Source organism: Cydia amplana, chromosome 13, assembly GCF_948474715.1.
Source record: "Cydia amplana chromosome 13, ilCydAmpl1.1, whole genome shotgun sequence".
Classification (NCBI taxonomy): domain Eukaryota; kingdom Metazoa; phylum Arthropoda; class Insecta; order Lepidoptera; family Tortricidae; genus Cydia; species Cydia amplana.
This window is the reverse complement of record NC_086081.1, coordinates 1,002,785-1,024,308: the sequence shown is the minus strand read 5'-3', so window position 1 is coordinate 1,024,308 and position 21,524 is coordinate 1,002,785. Positions and strand designations below refer to the sequence as shown.

General features: G+C 37.1%; 3 protein-coding genes across 3 annotated transcripts in view; 2 read left to right on the top strand and 1 right to left on the bottom strand.

The window, feature by feature from the left end:
- The window catches only part of LOC134653358 (uncharacterized), a 96,234-nt gene that overhangs the window by 59,938 nt on the left and 14,772 nt on the right, over positions 1-21,524 (bottom strand). The window lies entirely within an intron of this gene.
- LOC134653673 (uncharacterized) lies at positions 448-5,961 on the top strand. Its single transcript, XM_063509066.1, has 5 exons — positions 448-508; positions 2,502-2,610; positions 4,566-4,739; positions 5,368-5,491; positions 5,858-5,961. Exons 2-5 carry the CDS (start codon positions 2,509-2,511, stop codon positions 5,959-5,961), a joined length of 504 nt encoding a protein of 167 aa, XP_063365136.1. The 5' UTR covers positions 448-508; positions 2,502-2,508.
- On the top strand, positions 8,598-21,113 carry LOC134653345 (uncharacterized). Its single transcript, XM_063508679.1, has 5 exons — positions 8,598-9,230; positions 16,256-16,340; positions 17,599-17,901; positions 20,232-20,397; positions 20,995-21,113. The coding sequence occupies exons 1-5, from the start codon at positions 9,217-9,219 to the stop codon at positions 21,075-21,077; spliced, it is 651 nt and encodes a 216-aa protein (XP_063364749.1). The 5' UTR covers positions 8,598-9,216; the 3' UTR covers positions 21,078-21,113.

Below are 21,524 nucleotides of genomic sequence, written 5' to 3'. Positions count from 1 at the left end.
TATGCTTAGATCTTTAAAACTACGCAACGGATTTTGATGCGGTTTTTTTAAATAGATAGAGTAATTCAAGAGGAAGGTATATGTATAATTTGTTAACCCGTTCGAAGCCGGGGCGGATCGCAAGTGCCTATTAAGAACGTCAATTAAATAACACTTTTATCGGCAGTAAAGTACGTCCGCCATTTGTACATGGTTGTATATATTTTGTGCAATAAAGTTTAAATAAACAAATAAAGTGTACCAAAAAACCACTTTACAATATCACAAAGCTCCATGGAACCCGACTTGAAACCAGCGTTCACCATTCGCAGATATCTCTGAAAAATACAAGGAAAATTGGATGCCCGCAAGATGCCCGGCCGGGCGCTCTAGTGTCGTGCGGATCCCCAAACAAACATGTCTTGTGGGTGCTTTATTAAACGAAGTAATTTCAAATTGAGTTGACTTTTAATGTGTTGGACTGTTACTGTATAATACTTATAATTCGTGGAATATTATATTATAACTGGTAAGTAAAATGTGGTGGTTCAATACAAAGTTATTTCAAATTAAATTGACTTTACTGTGTCTAGACTCATATCAACGATTTTAATTAGATATTTTTATTCGGTTTATTTAGTGTTTATAAAGTAGGTATGTTATTTTGATAAAACGCTTACTCGCCGGTTAAAGTTTACGTTTGAGCTTCAAACATTTATCTAAGAAGCTAGCAGGAAGTTGTGCAAATACACAACCGCATACTTAAAAGCCGTATGTTACTGAATAATTATTCAATTGTATTATCTTTTCTCCGGCAATAAACTACCCTATAGGCTAGTTTAACTAGGTCATTAAAGAAACATACAAAAAAAAAATAAGAAAAAAAAATCGTTGTATGAGGAAATTAAAAGACTGGCACACGAAATAAATGATTGGTGATTACTCCACCGACAAGAGCAAAGTTCTTATGTTATGATGATGGTTTTGGTGGCGAGTAGAGTGGGAATCCTGTCCACTCCCTATCCCTTTCATTTCATCAGAGTCCGTGCGCAGACTGTACAAAATATTTATGTGTAAGTGTAACACATGGTTTCCGTAGGTATGAATGAATGAGCGCCCTATTAGTTTACCGGCTACGTCGTAGAATGACTTAATTATATCGACGACTTCCCGGGGGGCTACCGCGAAAACAGAATTTCGCAAATTGCGGGCATTTTTCTCTGTCACTCTAATTACACCTTCATTGGAGTAAAAGAGGAATATCCCCGCAATTTGCGAAATTCGGTTTTCGCGGTAGCCCCTCTGGTGCGTTTAGCAAGTAGGTACCTACGGCACATGAGTGGGTGCGAATTAGGGTTTGCTCCCGGTACTAAGATTGTATGGCGAGAACCGGGAATTCCCGGGAATTTCCGGTTCTCGCCATACAAACTCAGTACCGGGAGCAAACCCTAGTGCGAATGTTTACTAGAAATCAACTGAATTTGTCACTGATATGATACGACCTAGACACGGCTTGCAGACCAGAATTTTTCTTTTAATGGTAGTAAGTGTAGTAACTAAGCAGGAGATCAGGTCCCGGGTTCGAATCCTGATAAGGGATGACTCACGCTAGACCGGGCCGGGCCCGGGCCGATTCGTCCGACAGGTCATTTTCTATGATGACGGCTGATCGGTGATCACGTGGTTCCGGCGCTTTGCTTTCCATAGAAAACAAAGCGCCGGAAGCTCCGGCCCGGACTCGGCCCGGTCTAGCGTGAGTCATCCTTAGGGCTGCTTAGGCGCCTGACCCAATACGGGTCTTACCACGACCTCTTAACGCGATTCAGTTTAGGACCAAAAGATCATAGCCTGAACTGAACTGCATCGCTATTTCCTCGCGTTATCCCGGCATTTTGCCACGGCTCATGGGAGCCTGGGATCGGCTTGGCAACGAATTCCAAGAATTGGCGTAAACACTAGTTTTTATTACGAAAGCGATTGCCATATGACCTTCCCAGAGGGTGCAACTAGGCCCTTATCGGGATTAGTCCGGTTTCCTCACGATGTTTTCCTTCACCGATGAATGGCAAATATCAACTGATATTTCGTACATAAGTTCCGAACTCATTGGTACGAGCCGGGCTATTTCTTAAGCGAGCGAGAAGCGACCCAGCCATTTCATTCACTCATTTGTTTGAGGGAATGAAACACTCATCTCAATTAGTGTATTTCGTACCATGAACTGCCACTTGAGCCGAAACGAGTCGCAGGAATGTCGAATTTAGCTATTCATTCAGCAAGAACCATTCAGCAATTTTTTTCAAAATTTTACAATACTGTTTGTTCTAAAGACTACCGTAAAAGTATAATAGGTACCCCTTTAACATAACTTTGCCCACCACGGTTCTGTAAAAGCGAAATAATTTAAAAGTAGTTACAGATACACTTTCTGAAGAAAGTGAAGAAGCTTTCTTATCGCTTTCGCTACTCGTTTGCGCTGATCTATCAGACTTTTATTCTTATTTCACACTCGAATTTTTCAGACTAGAAATGGGACGGCCGTGCACAAAATGTCCGCCGACGACGGTTCAGAGCTGCTGCGGCCTTCGAAACCTGAGGGTAGCCAGCTTAATGATAGGATTTTTAAAAGTGGTACGTATCCGGTATCAAGTTAAATGATTAAAGTGAAACTTTTATTCTATCGCCCCAATTTTTAGGGTTCCGTATCTCAAACGGAAAAAACGGAACCCTAATAGGATCACTCGTCTGTCTGTCAGTCCGTCTGTCACAGCCTATTTTCTCCGAAACTACTGGACCAATTAAGTTGAAATTTGGCACACATATGTAAGTTTGTGACCCAAAGATGGACGTATAACGTAAATAAATGAATTTTAAATATGGAGGCCATTTTTGGGGGGTAAATGAGAAAATTAAAAAATAAAGTTTTTCAAACTATATCGTGTTACATATCAAATGAAAGAGCTCATTGTAAGGATCTCAACTATATTTTATAATTTTAGGATTAGTAGTTTAGCAGTTATTCAAGAAAATAGGCAATAAATGACCATTCCCCCCTTATCTCCGAAACTAGTCGGTCTAAAATTTTGAAAAAAATACACAAAATAGTTCTTTACCTATAGAAGACAGGAAAACCTATTAGAAATGTGCAGTCAAGCGTGAGTCGGACTTAATGTACGGAACCCTTGAAACGCGAGTCCGACTCGCACTTGGCCGGTTTTTTTTGGGTTGTCTTTAGCATATTAGCATGTCGCGTTACAGCGTTACAGCATTAGTAAAACTCTACTTTATTCCTAGTACTTAGAGTTCATAATCTTTAAAATAAGCATACGACTTTTAAAGTGAAACTTTTATTCTATCGCCCCAATTTTTTCGCTCAATTTTGCTAAACGTGTTTAATTATGAATAAATCAAATTTTCATTCATTATTTGATTTGTGTTGTTAAAAAGTAGAAATACAAATATGTTTATACAGTGTGTGGCCTACAACACGGGCGAATAATTAAAACGTAGATTCTACTCCTCAAACAATAAAACTTTTGACCACAGCTTTTTGAAATTATGTAGTCTTAAAATTGTCCCTTTTTCAAACAAACTAAATAATATTTTCAATGTACTTTAAATTCCGTCTAATTGACATTGCCCGTCAGTCTTGTCACCGTACAGGCATAATCAATTTCGTAATACATTGCGTGTTCGAATAAATTTTAAAGTGTTTTAAAATACAAACCACAAGTTATTTTTAAAAGTCGCTGAACAAACATTGTCTAGTTTGAGGAGTAGAATCTACGTTTTAATTTTTCGCCCGTGTTGTAGGCCACACACTGTAGATTATTACTGAGGTGGAAATAATATTGTCATCATTAACCAGAGAGCTAAAATTAAAGATAAATAAAACGGAAACAGAAAACGCACTTCATTTTCAATTTAATAAGTCTCAACTTGATCGCAGTGCATCCCGCGCATCATACGTGTAACATAAATTGCGGTTCATTATCTACTCAAATCAAGGAAAATTATCAAGAGGACTTGTATTTGTATCAACGATCTTTTCAAATGCTTCTCTAAATCTTCAGTAGATGTTAATCATAATAATATATTTTTCACCTCAGCAGCTCGAACAAGGGTACTTTGCTACTTAAAAACAGTGAGCAAAATCGCATTTTGCTCACTGAGTGAGACAAAATGAGCAAAATGCGATTTTGCTCAATCAGTGAGCAAAAAGCGATTTTGCTCACTGTTTTTAAGTAGCAAAGTACCCTTGTTCGAGCTGCTGAGGTGAAAATTTAATTGTTGGTATATCTTAAGAAAACATGAGTGAATAGAGGTAAGTGATGAAGAAGGAATACATTTTTCGGGTTCTCTAATATGTTCTCACTGCTGAGGTGAAAAATGTTGTGTACTACACGAGATCAAAGTTATTTACATCTCGTGCGCTTTTGAGTCCCTTACTACGCTCAAGATTCTAAATTAGATTCACGAGCGTAGCGAGATTATAGAATCTTTCGCTTGCACGGGACTCAAAATAAGCACTCGAAGAAATATCAAACTTTGATCTCTTATTGTACAAATAACTATTTACTTTCCAGTTGCTGTTCGTCGCAGCAATAATAGGCTTGATATCAATAATGAGCGGCTACCACACGGGCGCAGCTAACGAGGACGAGATAGCCCAGAAACCCACAGCCCAGCTCGTGTTAGCGTTACTGATGAGTATAGGATTCCTGTTCTTGGCTGTTGTGCTGATCGCTGGATTATTTAAGGTATGTGTTTCAATTAGGCATTTTGTATCGTCTCGTAAGCGAGTGCCTTGTATATGTAGTATCTAAGGATTCTAAGTGTAAGGCCTGATTGGACGCTCGACTTGAGCGTGCAGTGGGGCGGGGCGTGCGGCGTGCATGTTAAACAAATGCAAACGTATAGTAGCGGCCTTAGCGCACTGCTCAAATCACTTGTGAGCCCGACGCCACGCTGCACGCCCCGCCGAACGCTCCGCTTCGAGCGTCCACTCAGGCCTTACACTAAGGTATAACTCGTTATTTTGTTCTTAGTTTCTCTTTTGTTCTATTTTTTTCCACACTATTTGGTGTCCTGCCCTAGTAGCACGGTCGCATTTTTATCGTTTGTCATCATGCCTGTCACGTTCTAACAAGTATGTAAGTGCGAAAGTGACGGGCATAGTGATAATCGATAAAAATGGAACCGTGCAGAGCCCGCTAGTAGGTTTTGCTTATGTAGGCGAATGTTGTTATAGTCCGTTACTCTCAGAATGAACTTCGGTTTTCGGGTAAAATCGGACGTAATCGGGTAATAGAAAATGACAGCGTCCAAGACAGTGATTTTTTCCACTTTTAATTTATTTCTAAGTACCTATTTGCAACATATTTTCAGAAACGGCGCAACTACGTGATGATTTACTGGGTGGCCAACTGGGTGTGGATCACGCTCAGTCTGATAGGACTGTTTACTCAGTCGCAGGGCGCGCTACAGTGGATAATGGCCTTCTGTTACACTGGTTAGTTTAATTTTAAATTTAAAGACAAGTATTAGAAACTACTTAGATTTGATATCTAAGTGCTGAAAGTTGGTTACAAATAACAACAACAAATAATAACGATCGATGTTACAAAGATTGCGAGTTCGAGTCGAGTTGGTCTAAAAAAAATTTCACTTTAGTCATAGAGAACTAAGTAAGCGCAGAGTTCTCATTAAATAAACATGAGATAACCATTACGCACACAAAAGAAAGGGATGAATATAGTTTTCTCTCGATGGCTTTCTGCCAAATGCAGCTTACTTTTTTCCTATTCTATTATTGGAACATGAAGTATGTTTAATTTTTTGCAAATCCGCATCTTATCTGAACTAATTATATTTTCAGTGGCGGATATCTACTTCCAAATCGTGATCCGGAGCTACTATCTGGAGATGACGGGGGCCGTGGCGGCGCCTGCGCATCCCCCGCCGGGGATAGCACGATTTTAGGGTCAAACGTGGGTCAAACACATTTTAGAAATTGTTATAACACGACCTTGATAGTTAGTTTTACTGGGAATTTTCCGCAAGTCTACAACCAATGTGCTCATTTTGCGTGAAAAACAAGGAAACAGCAAAACCTATTCTCCTACACTGTAAACAGGTAGAAGTACACAGGAACCAATACCTAGGGACTCCGTGCACACTGAAGGAGGCAGTTAGCAACCTGACGACACTGCTAGCTAGGTTTCATGGAGGAGCTGGGGTGGCTAGAGTAGCTCTACCTCGTTTCACGCAAAATAGGCACAATGGTTGTCGATTTGCGGAAAATGCCCAGAAAAACAAACTAATAGAAATCAAAATGTATAACAATATTTTCTATAAGTAATGTTTGTTAATATCCAAGGAGGATAATAGGGACTACGTTTGTATGGAGAAGCGGGACCCTTTCCTATTAAACCTTAACAAATCTTATTTTATAGGTAGTGACCTGTTCATTGTTAATTTGTTACTAACTGTTATATTTGTACACTGTAAAATGTTTTATAGTAAATAGACTGATAAGTGCCTAAAAAGAGAATAAACATTTTTTTTATTTTTTGAAAAAGAAAACCAATAAAATCTTTTAATAATGATAGTTTATGTTTTTTCTTCTCCTACAGAGTAAGGCGGTGATGGCGGCGGCCGATTACAATATGCGCCAGATCATAAAAAAAATGCTATGAGTCTCTTCGGAAAGAGAAGAGTCGTGGAATGTACAATGGAATGTATTGAGCTACTCTTCTCTTTCCGCATAGACTCTATTTGATTCATGAAAGGTTCTAGAATGTTAGACCAAGAAAAGTCTGCAACGATTTTGATAGAACACGCAGTGCAAGTGTTATTTTAAACGTCAAACTTCCATGACAATCTATATATATAAAACAAAGTCGTGTTTGTTCCAACACCCATAACTTGAGAACGGCTGAACCGATTTTCATGGTTTTTGATTTGTTGGATTAGTCTCGGGCGTCTCGGCCCAGAATAGCAGAATAACTATTAAAAACATTGAAAAAATTGACGAAAACAAAATAATGAAAGAAATATCATTCCCATACAAATTGTTCCTATAGTCGGATTATTCCTATTTGCATTATTTGACACATTATGACTGACGTTTATAGAGATGTAACTAACCCAAATCGATTGTCACAGCAAGCGATTACGATTGGATGGAACCTAGACTGAGGTATCGAATTGTGACGTTTAATAAATTTTTATTTGAGATCTAAATAAAGCTAGAATTATATGGTTAATAAATAATAATAAGAAAATATAATAAATTTAATAATGCTTTGTTGCGACCTACAATGAAAAAATTATATCGATTTACTTTGACGACTACTGATTCATAATGGTGGTGTCCGGCCAACCGTAAATTTAAAAAAAAGACGTAGAACGTAAACGTTCGCAGTGCAATCACAAGGAAGACTCCTTTGTGATTTCGATGTGCAAGACATTTTACGTTGTATTGCTGTTGTGAGTGACATGTATTGTGTCAAATAATGCAAATAGGAATAATCCGATTATAGGTATCTTACCTGTCAAACATTTGATCTTCATCCCCTTGATACGGTAAACTCTCACATCAAATTAAAGAACGTATTTAAAAAAGGGTTTCGAATCGACAAGATATATCCACAATATTAGGATTACGCCGTATTTGAGATTTTAAAATTGTAAAATAGTGACAGTAATGACAACGGATTGACATATTTATATTGATGCATGCATCATGGGTGTCGTTTTATAGGTTTTAGGGAGTGCCGGTTTCGAAAATGTGACGTTATCTATGAAAAGGGACCTTATTGTCGATGGCGCTTACGCCATCATTAACGATGCTCCGATATAAATACGCGGCCACGTGCACTTTGTCATAAAAGTCGTCATGGGTGTCGTTTTATAGGTTTCAGGGAGTGCAGAATTCGAAAATGATGACTATTTTGGAATAAAAGATGTGTGTAATGATAATTTGAAAACTTCGCGTTATATTCCACAAGCTTATCACCCTCTTTTTTGTCACCCTCTTTTCACTTTCTCCTCTCATCTACTCAAAGGTTAACTGGAAGAGATCCCTCAAAGGGATAAGTTCGCCTTTGTACTTCTTACTAATTGTATGTTATTTTTAATATGTCTTTTTGTACAATAAAGAGTTTACTACTACTACTACTACTACTACTACTTATTTGAATGCAAGATATTGACATATTTTTGTATAATGTTGCCTGTTTCGTACAAGTCATATAATAGTGATGTACCACAACCGATACTAACCGAAAAAAAATTAGGTACGTATACGTATTTGTTGATATAATGCCTGTAATACAATGATTGTATAATCCGTATTTAACGTGCAAAAAAAAACAAATGCATACCTATATGTACCTAGGTGAAACGAAGTTCACCGGGTCAGCTAGTGTACCTATAAATTAAGAATAACACTTGCATAAAATCATTGCAGTCTTATCTCGAGCCGTCGAGCAGAAAAATAGTCATACCTCGGGTAGTAAATAAGAAAGTAATTCCTTACTTTAAGTACTGCCTAGTCTAGGCTAGTCTACGCAATAATTTACTACCTAAGATAATGCAAAGATAAAATAATGTAACTACGGTTAAACCCTGTCAAAAAATAAACCTACATTCGTCAACAACATTGTTCTTATCCACCTAATAGCCGGCATAATCAAAAATAATTAATAAAATGTCATAATCAACAATCGGAAGCAATAAAAAAATCTAATTCAACGAATGAAGTCCGTCCGAGCAAGGCCATGGCCGCGCGCGAGGAAGTTGTGACTAGTCCGTCTCTATACGCCGTCATTGACGCTTCGCTGCCTAATCTGTGCGCGTTCGAAATTCAAATCGGAAAATACGACGCGTTATTTTTTAATCTTTTTTTTTCTAGTGATGTGCCAGGTTTGTCGGTTTTATCATGACAATTGCAACGTGTTCTGGAAAGTGTCTGCGACAAAAATAGACGCCCACAAATTGTTATAATTAAACTGTATGTAAATAGAGTGGAGGACAGACGTGTCGTCTGATTCAGTGGTGTAAATAAACGTTTAAAAAATATTTTAAAGTAAAATAATGGTTTTTGAGAATATAACTAAATAAAGTGCCTTAGTGTAATGCATATTGGAATTACAAGTATTACAGTGATGTGTGGAAGACTTATGAGGATTTTTATAGTTTTATTTATGCGTTAGTGAAGTGTAGATACCCTAGATGCTACAAAAGCGGTAAGTCCCCTCTTTAAACGGAAACTTTTTTTTCATAATCAAACCCAAAAAAATCTGAAGCTGTTGATTTTTGCCAGTGTGACATTTAAAAATATAATTATACTTGGTCAACCAGATCTTGACAGTAGAAAAAGGCGGCAAATTTGAAAAAAGTAGGCGCGAATGGATATCGTCCCATAGAAAATTTGAATTTCGCGCCTTTTTTTATTTTATTGACAAGATTTGGTTGACCAGCTATAATGTATATTGTTTAAGTTTTTACTCACTTATGATTTTTTTACCGTCCCAACGTGACGTGTTATAAAAACACGAGATAAAAGCATAAAGTTACAAAACAACAATGTATTTCATTGACGAACGTAATCTTACAAAAATAAACAACCATAGTTTGTATTTATATTTAAAACTCTATAAGCCGCCGGTCATTTAAGAGCAAAGTGCAAGATTTTAATTTAAAAAAAAACGACGTTTTACTGTGCTAGTGATGTGATGTTATTTTATTTGATGTGATGTTAGTATACATATTAATAAAGTAGGTAATAATAAATATAAAGATTAAATAAATTATTAAATCAATAAAGATATTAATTTACACTCAATTATACTCTGGTAAACCCACTTTGCCGGTAGAAAACGTCAGGAAATTCAAATTTCCTATGAGAAGACAACCCTTCGCGTCTACAAATTTTAAATGTCGCGTTTTTCCACTGAGGTAAATTCCGTACACGTCGGGAAGAAGTTGATAACTCGCGGGAAAAAATGGAAGAAATTTGAACCTTATGCAAAATAATTTAATTTTAAGTTCAAATTTCTTCAATAAAATATCTCGAGTTATCAACTTCTTCCCGCCGTGTACCGAATTGTTTTGCCAAACTTTATGTTTTATTTAATGTATACGTATATGTTTTGATATATTGATATCGGCATCTGTTATCACTCGATAATAGTCCAGCCACAACTATAGTTGGTGAAACCAATTTGCCAGTAAATAAGAACAAAAAACCTATACTCATCCTTTTCTTTTGGGTGCTAGTACTAGCATAAGACAAAGATAGTATGATTATCTCTGACTATGTTTGAAATGAGACAGGCCTTGGCAAACTACATGTACCTACTCGTCAGAGCGATTTAATATTGTCCGATTCGATGTCGGATGTCGGATAACTTTGGAGAAAAACAGCATAAGCATAGGTAAGTAGGTATATTATACTTTTGTTGAAAAATATTTTGCGATGTCTTAGACCTTGGCTCATTGCTATATGTCGTACAATTCGTACAATCCTACAGTAAAGCATAAGGGGTTAATAATATTTGCACAAGTGCAGAAAACAGCTGATTTCATAGGCGAGTCAGTAATCAATATGAGAACCTTGAAGACGCTAGTTGTTCGCATGATTGTGGTTACGGGATAGGTGCAAATGGTGCAATAGTTATTAAGTCAAATACGTTCGTCTATTAGGTATACAATATATAGTTATTTACGATACAAGTGCGGAAAAGAGGAAATTCGAAACGAGTGGCGATAAATTAAAACACAACCGAAGGGAGTGTTTTAAATCGACACGAGTTGCGAATTACCTATTCGCATGTGTATCGTACAACGTTTTACAGTACATATGGCCCTTTAAACTTTTGACATCGCACGAAAAGTGCTATTTTACGCACTAGTGCGGAAAAATAGGACCATATGTACTGTAAAATACGTTATATCCTGACGTCCCTCCGTATTACCATGACACCAGTAAAAACAATGGAACTTAACTTTAACCTCAAAGGACCAAAAACTTACAAAGAGAGCTTTGGGAAAATAAGCCGTGTGCTTTTCAGGGTGATTATATCCCTGATCCTATCCGTGATCTGTAACTTCTGTAAAAGTTAAAGCAAAAGAGTGATTAGCCTAAGAATTACAGTTTTTTCATTTCTAAAAAACTTTTATATAGCTCGTCGTACTTTTCGAATAACATAATTATAAAACTATTTTGTTTTTTACTAACAGCATATTTTGTTCAGAGAGGTTTAGTTAGGCAAGCCAGAAAATGAGACATATTTTGTAAATATTTTTTTCTGCCGAGCCAACTATAGTGAACTTTTGGCTGGATTCTGCCCTTGCAAATATAGTCTGGTTTCCGTGTGATTTTTTTCATGACATTTGCCCTTGTAAAAAAAAACAACGGGTTGCACTCCGGGAGTGTAGGCAGAAGTGAAAACTCAATGACACTGTAATAGTTTTCCGCTCCGCTAAAGAAGTTTTCACTTCAAAAACAATATAAAAACTACAATTTTGCGTTAGTTTAAGAGTATGATGGTACCTACTTATAGTTCAGAACCCCTAGTGTAAATTTCATTCGATAGCGTGACAGGCGTACGTGTTTGCGTTAATACTCATTTTGTACGAGATTTTGAACAGCGCGCCAAGCGGGACGTTTTGGAAACTGTAAATGACACTTAACGCAAACGCGTAGGTACAGGTACAGGTACGTCACGTCACGCTATCAAATGTATATGCTATGTAATGTATATAATTTACACTAGGGGTAGGTACAGATATTTTGAAGAAGTTAAACTAGTTATTAATAGTAGGTTACGTAAATAATCGATCGGTGTTCCAACCTGTAATTATGTCTAAATATAGTGTAAGCTAAGTGTCTGTGACTAACAATAAGCTACAGCCTTACCCCCGCACTTGACCGGTCGATACAAATAAATCAATCGGTCAAGAAAACTTTTAATAAGGTTTAAGGAGTGAAATGAACGTGCGAATACTACCAACCAACCGATATGATTCCAATATTATTCAATTGGTCTATCAGATTTAACAAGTTAAGGTTTTGAATTGGTTTTGATACCACCTTGACGGTCGTCTCGGTAATTGGCGCGCATCTCACGCACGACTTGTACTTCATTTCGCATGCACCAATCATCGAGAACGACCTTCAAGGTCTTATCAAAACCCAGTCCAAAACTTTAACGAGTTGTTAAATCTGAATCGAGCTCCTGAAACAATTGAATACTGCGAAAGTTTGAATACATCATGTTTTTATGGTAGCATAAGATGTAAAATAAAGTACCCAAGGCCAAGTTAAAAACTCAAGGACACGACAAGGTTGCCATCTTGTTTTTCGTACGCTTCAACTTGAACCTGTCAACCTTCGGGCGTCATTCGGACGCCGAGAGGCGTCTCGGCGGCGCCAAACCTTAACATTCTGGAATAACGATGTATGTTGCCACAATATTAATGGCAAATATTACGTTGTTGCTTCAGAGAGACGGATTAGATAGATTTTGCCAGTGACTTTCTTGTTTCCTTTTTGATATACTGTTGTTAGAAAGCTCATCCACTTGATCCACTTGGATATGCTGTTAATATAGTTCCAAAACCGGTATATATTATTTTGTTCATTCAGAACCGGTTAATTCACGTTTTTTATCAGGAACGAAATTTTATGGTTGCTGGAAATGATATTTACAGTACATATACGTACATACACTAGTGCGTAAAATAGCACTTTTCGTGCGTATGCCGAAACTTTAAAGTGCCATATGTACTGTAAAACGTTGTTCGATACACGTGCGAATAGGTAATTCGCAACTCGTGTCGATTTAAAACACTCCCTTCGGTCGTGTTTTAATTTATCGCCACTCGTTTCCTCTTTTTCGCACTTGTCTCGAAAATAACTATTTTAGAATTAACCGTTTAATTTCGTTCCACAAAAACAGAAGACGAACAAAATATAAAAGTGTCTGATTTCTTTTCTTTGCTTTGATACTTAGGTAGCCATAGCTGAGCTGAGTGGTGAATAATACTACCCCGCCACGCATTGTGGCTATTATGCGTGTTAGGGCCAAATAATACCTTATTTCCACTTACCTACACCACATACATTTGACCTCCATGTCATAATGAACAACTTTTATTATAGGTAGTGCAGCTAACCACGAAATTGTTTTTTTTTGTTATTTATTATTTATTGTAATTATATAGGATACTTTAGTAGGTACTTATTTAAGTTCTAGATAATAAGATTAATAAGTTATCTGCTAGGTATGCCCCATCCGGGTTTAATAATATGACGTGTACTTATATTTTTGTATGCTTAATGTTGTTTGGCATGAATAAATGAAACTGAAACTGAAATTTTAAATAGGTAAAGTTTGTAAGAAGAAAAGGCCATTATTTGTCCATTCTGCCTTATTAAAAGTAAAGTATGATCAATATGTTAAGTATGTATTTTCTTGTTCAATTACAAGAGTATGGCTGCACATGTCATATAAAAAATCCTCTGGAAGGTTATTTTACTTATTTTATTTACTACATAGTACATGTATGTTTAGAGTCTGATTTCTGTTTGAATAACCACAGTGACCAACGGAATTGGCTTTAACGATATAATAACCACTGTGGTTTGGCGATCCTCAGGGTCAGACCGAGCCAAACTATTCCGAGGGTCAGTAGGTACAGTCACCTGCAAAAATATGTTACCCTTCGAAGGCCGCAAAAATATTAACACGCTCTTATGGCTCCCCAAATAAGATCGTGTCAGATATTTTTGCGGCCTTCGAAAAGTAACATATATCATTGCAGGTGACTATACCAAACGAGATTCTTAATTATGTTAGTCCGTCACTAAAATAATCACCAAAAGAGCATAGCCGCCAATAATATATTTCCAAAGCTTTTTAACAGTAAGACCAATGACTAGCGCAACCATCAAAATGTAGTAAAAGACCACTTTTCTTTGATAGATAAGCTTTTCAGCAATCAGGGTGAAAATAATAACAATATTGACCACTCCTCCACGCGATGTCCGAGTCCGTATCTTCGAGGTTGAAACAAGGGCAAGAAGTCCCCGAATCTAAAATGGCGTAACAACCACACCCAACCCATATACTTAAAGCTATATAGATGGTGTTATAGTAAGCGTCCGAAAATATAGTGTCAAGCTAGTGTGGACCTTGTTGGGTGAGGTGAAAGTTGGTTTAATGTTGATGTTTTTATTTAGATGTCATTGGGGTTACAAATTATTTAATGGTGTTGCTAAAAGCTCGCCTTGTATTTATGTATCATCGTGAAAAACTTTTTTGAAAAGGCGTGTCTTATCATTGGAGACGATATATTATTTTTAATTTGTAGAGGGTTCTGTGCTCACCACATTATTTATAATGTTTTAATATGTATTTATTTTGCTTGTTTCATCTTGAGTCCTCCTCAGCTTGAATTGTATTTAAAATTTAAATAGGTACATATTTCAGTCTTTTTTTAGGGTTCCGTAGCCAAATGGCAAAAAACGGAACCCTTATTATATATATAGATTCGTCATGTCTGTCTGTCTGTCTGTCCGTCTGTCTGTCCGTCCGTATGTCACAGCCACTTTTCTCCGAAACTATAAGAACTATACTGTTGAAACTTGGTAAGTAGATGTATTCTGTGAACCGCATTAAGAATTCACACAAAAATAGAAAAAAAACAATAAATTTTTGGGGTTCCCCATACTACGAACTGAAACTCAAAAATTTTTTTTTCATCAAACCCAGACGTGTGGGGTATCTATGGATAGATCTTCAAAAATGATATTGAGGTTTCTAATATCATTTTTTTCTAAACTGAATAGTTTGCGCGAGAGGCACTTCCAAAGTGGTAAAATGTGTGTCCCCCCCTGTAACTTCTAAAATAAGAGAATGATAAAACTAAAAAAAATATATAATGATATGATATGATATGATATATAAATATATGATGTAAACTTCCACCGAAAATTGGTTTGAACGAGATCTAGTAAGTAGTTTTTTTTTATACGTCATAAATCGCCTAAATACGGAACCCTTCATGGGCGAGTCCGACTCGCACTTGGCCGCTTTTTTCAAATTTTACGATAATCATTATCGGAGTTTATATTCTATAATAACTGAGCTTTTATACTCGTATTTATTCCTTTTATACTCCTATTTCTTCAACCAAAAACGTTACTTTTCACTTTTGTAAGAGTACCTAGGTAATCTAGGTATTCACGTCTTACATAGTTATCTTCATTTTGAAAATTGTAAATAAAAAAAATGCGGTTTTAATAGATTACAAGATATATTATGTCCTACAATTTTCAGTTCCTCGCAACTGAGGTCATATGAGTATTAAGTATGATAACGCATGAAGAGGGAATGAGAATTAGTTCACAGTCGTACCCGTTTTTAGGTCAGTTTGCTGGTATTTTTAATATTCCTAATGTATGGGACATACTTACATGAGGAAATATTTATATCAGAGTGGGAGATATTTATATTAGGAGTTCGCTGACATACTTAATTCTTTGTATGCATCGCGTCGTCGCATATTTATGAACTGTTCTCATAGTTTTTATTATTAGACGGAGCAATAACCGTGGTCAGGAGGCGTATTCGACAAGCGACGTTTGACGTAGAGTCTGTGCGGAAAGAGAAGAGTCGTGGAATGTATTGAGCCCCATACATTCCACGACTCTTCTCTTTCCGCACAGACTATCGTGTTGAACTCCCGTTGAATCGGAACAATCCTGTGTCAATGTTTGACATTAGTATTAGGTGACAACCAAACCAAACCATTATAAAACAAAGTTGATTTTTGTTGAATTATTGGTTCTACCAAATGATATTATTGAATAGGAGCCCAGTTTTACCAACTAACCGATACAGGGAGAATAATGAATAATATTATATAGGTATAATTTGTAGCTTTCTAATAGACCCCGAAGGCTAATCCTATTGTCTATTGTTAAGAAAAACCGCTCGTGCCACGTGCCACAACCACCTGCATAAAAAATTATATATTATAAAAAATTATATATATTAAAAAAATAATTATATATATTATATACTAAATTGCTTCTTCTGTTCCCAAAAATAGGTGATCCTGGAGCCCATTTGGCATTTTGTAGTCTAATGCACGGAGTTCAAAACTTGCAAAAAAAATTGGAAAAAAAGTAAAGAAATACGGTAATCGCTGAAAACAACTTCAAGATTTGCAATTTGGTAACATTTAACTTTTTAATTTTCAGGTACACGATGTTGCCAAAGCTGAAAAAATGCTGCTGGTGCCTTTCATTACGGACAGGATGTTTTCTACTGGCAACTTTATCTTCCGTAAGTATCAAGTAATACTGTAAAATTACAAAAACATATTTATGACGAGGGAATAAAGGATGACTCACGCTAGATTGGGCCGGGCCCGTGCCGAGGTGTCATTTTCATTTTCTATGACGGCTGATCAGTGATCACGTGGTGCTTTCCATAGAAAACGTAGCGCCGGGTTATTCCCACTAGTTACCACCAAGTTCTTACCAGTGGTAAAACTACTGGGATTTTTTTTCCCACCTTTTACCACTGGTAACTACTGGGAAAAATAATTCCCAGTAGTTACCACCAACTCGGTTTGGTGGTAACTAGTGGGAATTTTTATGCCCAGTAGTTACCACCAAAATTTTGTTAGAGTTAAATCCTAATAAAAACAGTATAAAAAAATTAAAAATAAATATAGAGTGATTTAATAAATCATTATTAAGTCGATTAGTGTTTTAGTAAACTGCCTTAAAAGTGACAAAAAAATATTGAAACACTTTAACCGGTACTAGTATAAAAACTATATTAATATATGCAAGGATAAATTGAATAATCCATTTATATTATTTTTAAGTGATTTTATTCGGTAATTCAAAATCACTCTATATTTATACTATACTATTTTATACTGTTTTTATTAATATTTAACTCTAACAAAATTTTGGTGGTAACTACTGGGAATTATGTTTTCCAGTAGTTACCAGTGGTAAAAGGTGGGGAAAAAAATCCCAGTAGTTACCACTGGTAACAAGGCCGGTCTAGCGTGACTCAACCTTTACCAGTTATTATCCGTTCAAAACAGGACATCTGAGTTTCCCAAAAATGGTATTAACTTTCATCTGGAAAAATGTGAAATCAATATCATATCGTGTCATTAGACCCATTCCCGAAATTCTAGTATTTCTTGCAATGATTTCTTTACCGAAAATTATTGCGGCTTGTAAAATCCTTAGTGATAAAGAGAAATCAGAAATATTTATTGTATAAACTGTGTAGGTACAGGAAGTATAACTAGGTAAATTTTTTGGCGAGTATCAACAGTTTTACCCTTTTCGGGCGTACAATTTATTTTATCTCAATTTATTAGAGAAACGAGTAGGTGACCAAATCCTACGTCTTTACGAGTATTTATGAAATTATGTGTAAGATGTAAACCTTTGGAGCTTAATAAACTTTATCTTATCTAGTATTTAGGTGTCCATATCCTACGTGTTTTACGGCCTAGGATACCAGAACTTCAGCGAATGAAGTAGTCACTTAAATACCTATTTCACTATTCCAGCTAATCTGCGTGGCGACCATCACCGCGGGCGCGTGGAACCTGCCCAACTACGACAGACCAGAGGACAACTTCATCGCCATGAGTGCGGTCATGTTCTCCACGCTGTCTCTCATCAGCAACATCGTCATCTTACTGGGACTGTTACTTGTAAGTTATACCTGCAATCTTCGTGGTAGACATAACAGTGGATGGAGCCTGTCGCACTACGAGAGGCGAAAGGACAACTTCATCGCCATGAGTGCGGTCATGTTCTCCACGCTGTCTCTCATCAGCAACATCGTCATCTTACTGGGACTGTTACTTGTAAGTTATACCTTCAATCTTCGTGGTAGACATAACAGTGGATGGAGCCTGTCGCACTACGAGAGACGAAAGACAACTTCATCGCCATGAATGCGGTCATGTTCTCCACGCTGTCTCTTATCAGCAACATCGTCATCTTACTGGGACTGTTACTTGTAAGTTATACCTTCAATCTTCGTGGTAGACATAACAGTGGATGGAGCCTGTCGCACTACGAGAGACGAAAGACAACTTCATCGCCATGAGTGCGGTCATGTTCTCCACGCTGTCTCTCATCAGCAACATCGTCATCTTACTGGGGCTGTTACTTGTAAGTTAAAGTTATACAATCTTCGTGGTAGACATAACATCCGATAGGACGTCCTCCTGCTGGGCGGCCCAGATACGCTCTTTTCACATTCCGGTCTTCATCCAATCTCTCAAGATGTCCCAACCAGCGGAGTCTGTGAGCTTTAGTCTAGCTCCCCCATGATGTTAGGTTCTGCTACTAGATCTTCAATCTCACGGTTCCTAAGGACTGTCCGGCTGCCATCCGGTCTTTTTTGGGCCCAGTATCTTACCTACGGACCAGTCTTTTGGGTCCAGTCTCTTATATGATACAATACAAATGCAGGTACCTATATATATAGATAAGTTACAAACTTTTATCTGTGCAGGAATACCAAAGATAAACCCACCTGAAACCGTGTCTCATCGGCTGTGAATTCACATTATCTTAGAAAACAATAGACAAAAACCCATTTATTTACTTTGTTCACTCCTAACAAACAAAGGTTGTTATACGCTTGTCCGCGCTTAAAAATATCAATTAAATAAATTAGGTACTATTCTTCTTGCTAAATAAGTAATTGAAACGCCTTTTCAAGTGCGCTAAGTCAGATAGGTGTAAGTATAATGGATTCCATTCAAATTTAGATCCTAATTCGCGTAAATTAAAGTTTACGCTTTTTTATTACTTGTATAATTTTCTTTTGTTTATAAAAACATTTAGAGTTCAACGATTGCTCGAAACAATACATATATACCTACTTATACCTACGTAATGTATGTACTGTCAATTCAATGTAGGTACATATTTTACGTATACCAAGTCCTTTTGTTAAAAACAATTAAATAGTTTTTTTAGGAAAAATTGGGGTGGTATACCCGCTTGCAAGCCAGCTTTGTCAGTAGAAAAACGCGTCAAATTTGAAAAATGTAGGCGCGACGGATTGTGCAATTTGCAGCAGAGTACCTATAGGTTCCACATCTACCACCACTCACCATCCATCAGATCCACCGATGACCACAGAGAGAGACCTATAGGTTATAGGTGTTCATGACACGAAGTTCCGATTGCCCTTACATTGTACATAAAGGTTGGGAATATAATAGTATCCAATGTATCATATTATATGTATAGAATAGAATAGTTTTTTATTCGTAAACACACAGACAATACACATAATATATATGTATTTTCTTTTAAATATGTGTTTCGTTCGTATGTGTTTCGTTTGTTGTTTGTTCTTTCTTATATATATGTCGAAGAGGGAGAGGGGCTATTGTGTGGGGCTATTGATAGCGGGTGGTGGGCATGGTACCTCGATGTATTACTTCACAGCCAAAATAGTAGGTATGCTTCCAACGCATGAAATAAACATTCAGTCTCGTTTAACCATACTAGTGCCTACTATATTTCAGTACTAAGTAATCAACATGACCAATCACTAATTGGATCCAAAATTATTTGATTTAAAATAAAAAAGATCACATGAAATCGTTCAAATCTTTATTTTACAAAAGTAAGCTTCTAATGGCACACAAGAAATCAAAATAACACTTGGAATAAAACACTTGGCTAAACGGTTAAAGAACGTGAGAATCTATAAGTTTTCAGAATAATCCTTCAGGTATAAGCCTTCAGGAACGTAGCGAATTAGGCACGAGCTTGGCTAACGTCCGATCTCTAGCGCGGTCCGATCAAGAAGAAGGAAGCCAGTTCCAGCGGCGGAGCCAACCGCTCCCGCCTCCAATTCAAGTTGGTAAACCTGCCTGACCAGTCTACCAACATAACGACAAAAATGCCCACTCGTGCCTACGTTCACTCAAGATACACCTCTTGACGTTCCAAAGCCTTCTACTTGTCATCTTAGTTCAACAATACGCCAATAGATGGCGGCGTTATTCACTACGCAACTTTATTACTTCGTTACAAGCAAATAATACGTAGCCAAACATTGCTAATCGACTTTATACAGGCGTCTAACTATGAACTGCAATTCGTCCTTCTGGTGTCTCGCTCCGACATATATATGTATTTTCAACCTATTTTTTTTGGTCTATTCCAGAAACGTCCCGGCTTCCTGCAGCTGACGATCCTCTTCAACTCCGTCTTTATCTTATGCCTGTTCCTAGTGGCGTTGGTCTTATGTCTGTTCAGCCCGAAGGCGGAACCTTATCTTCGGGAACCACTCAACATCGTGCTGATCGTGTTGGCTATATGTGCTGGCGTGGGTGAGTGATAGGGATAACTAATTTCTCAATATTCTACTGACGTTCTCCATCTTCATCCTCTGCCTGTGTTCGTAGTGGCGCTAGTCTTATGTCTGTTCAGCCCGAAGGCGGAACCGTACCTGAGAGAACCGCTAAATATAGTGCTGATCGTATTGGCCATAAGTATGCGCTGGCGTGGGTGAGTGACAGAGATATATAAATGTCCCGGTGTCCTGACGATCCTCTTCAACTCCGTGTTCATCATCTGCCTGTTCCTAGTTGCACTCTTCTTAGAGTCAGACCGAGAAAAGTCTGCAGCGATTTTGATAGCCTACGCAGTGAAATTGTCATTTTAAACGTCAAACTTCTATGAATTTATGACGTGTAAATAACACTTGCACTGCGTGGGCTATCAAAAGCGCTGCAGGCTTTTCTTGGTCTAACTCTGTCTGAAAATTTTCCAGTAATTACCACTTTAATGGAAACGTTGGACCTCAAGTACGACTTTTTACTACGATGTTCATTACAAAATATTCCCAGTTCTTACTGTAATAAAAAGTACCAACTTCCTGATAAACTTGATTAGGCACTGATATTTATTTTCTGTTTCTGTTGCAGTGTATTCTTTCTACTACAAGATGGTAGTCAACAGTACCTACCGTCAAATGAAGACTTGGAACGAAAGCGCTATTCCTGTATAACACAAGGGTATTTTAGGCTATATATACCTCACAATATAATAGCGGATCCCTTTGTTTGACATAATTATTGAAACTCATAATGTATAATGATTGTCAGATTATTATTAGTCATAATTCTGAAACAGTTAACTTTCAGGATTTTCGTAAGGTTATCCTATAGATAGGTTAGGTTAGGTTTGTTTTATGGAAATCCTGAAAAGTTACACGTTTCTGAGAAAAACCAAATTACGACTAACGAAAGCGCGGATAAACAATACCTACATTATGACATAAAACTTTATGTGAAACAATTAGAGACCTTACAATAGATATACTTATGTAAACAAGAATGAAAGTGAGAGGTAGTGACTGCATTTGTAAGAATCGTAAGGATATTCAAACATTTATAGAAAAAAAATATTACACTGGCCAAATATGGCCTGTAAATAGACTGCCTGTCCACTGGAT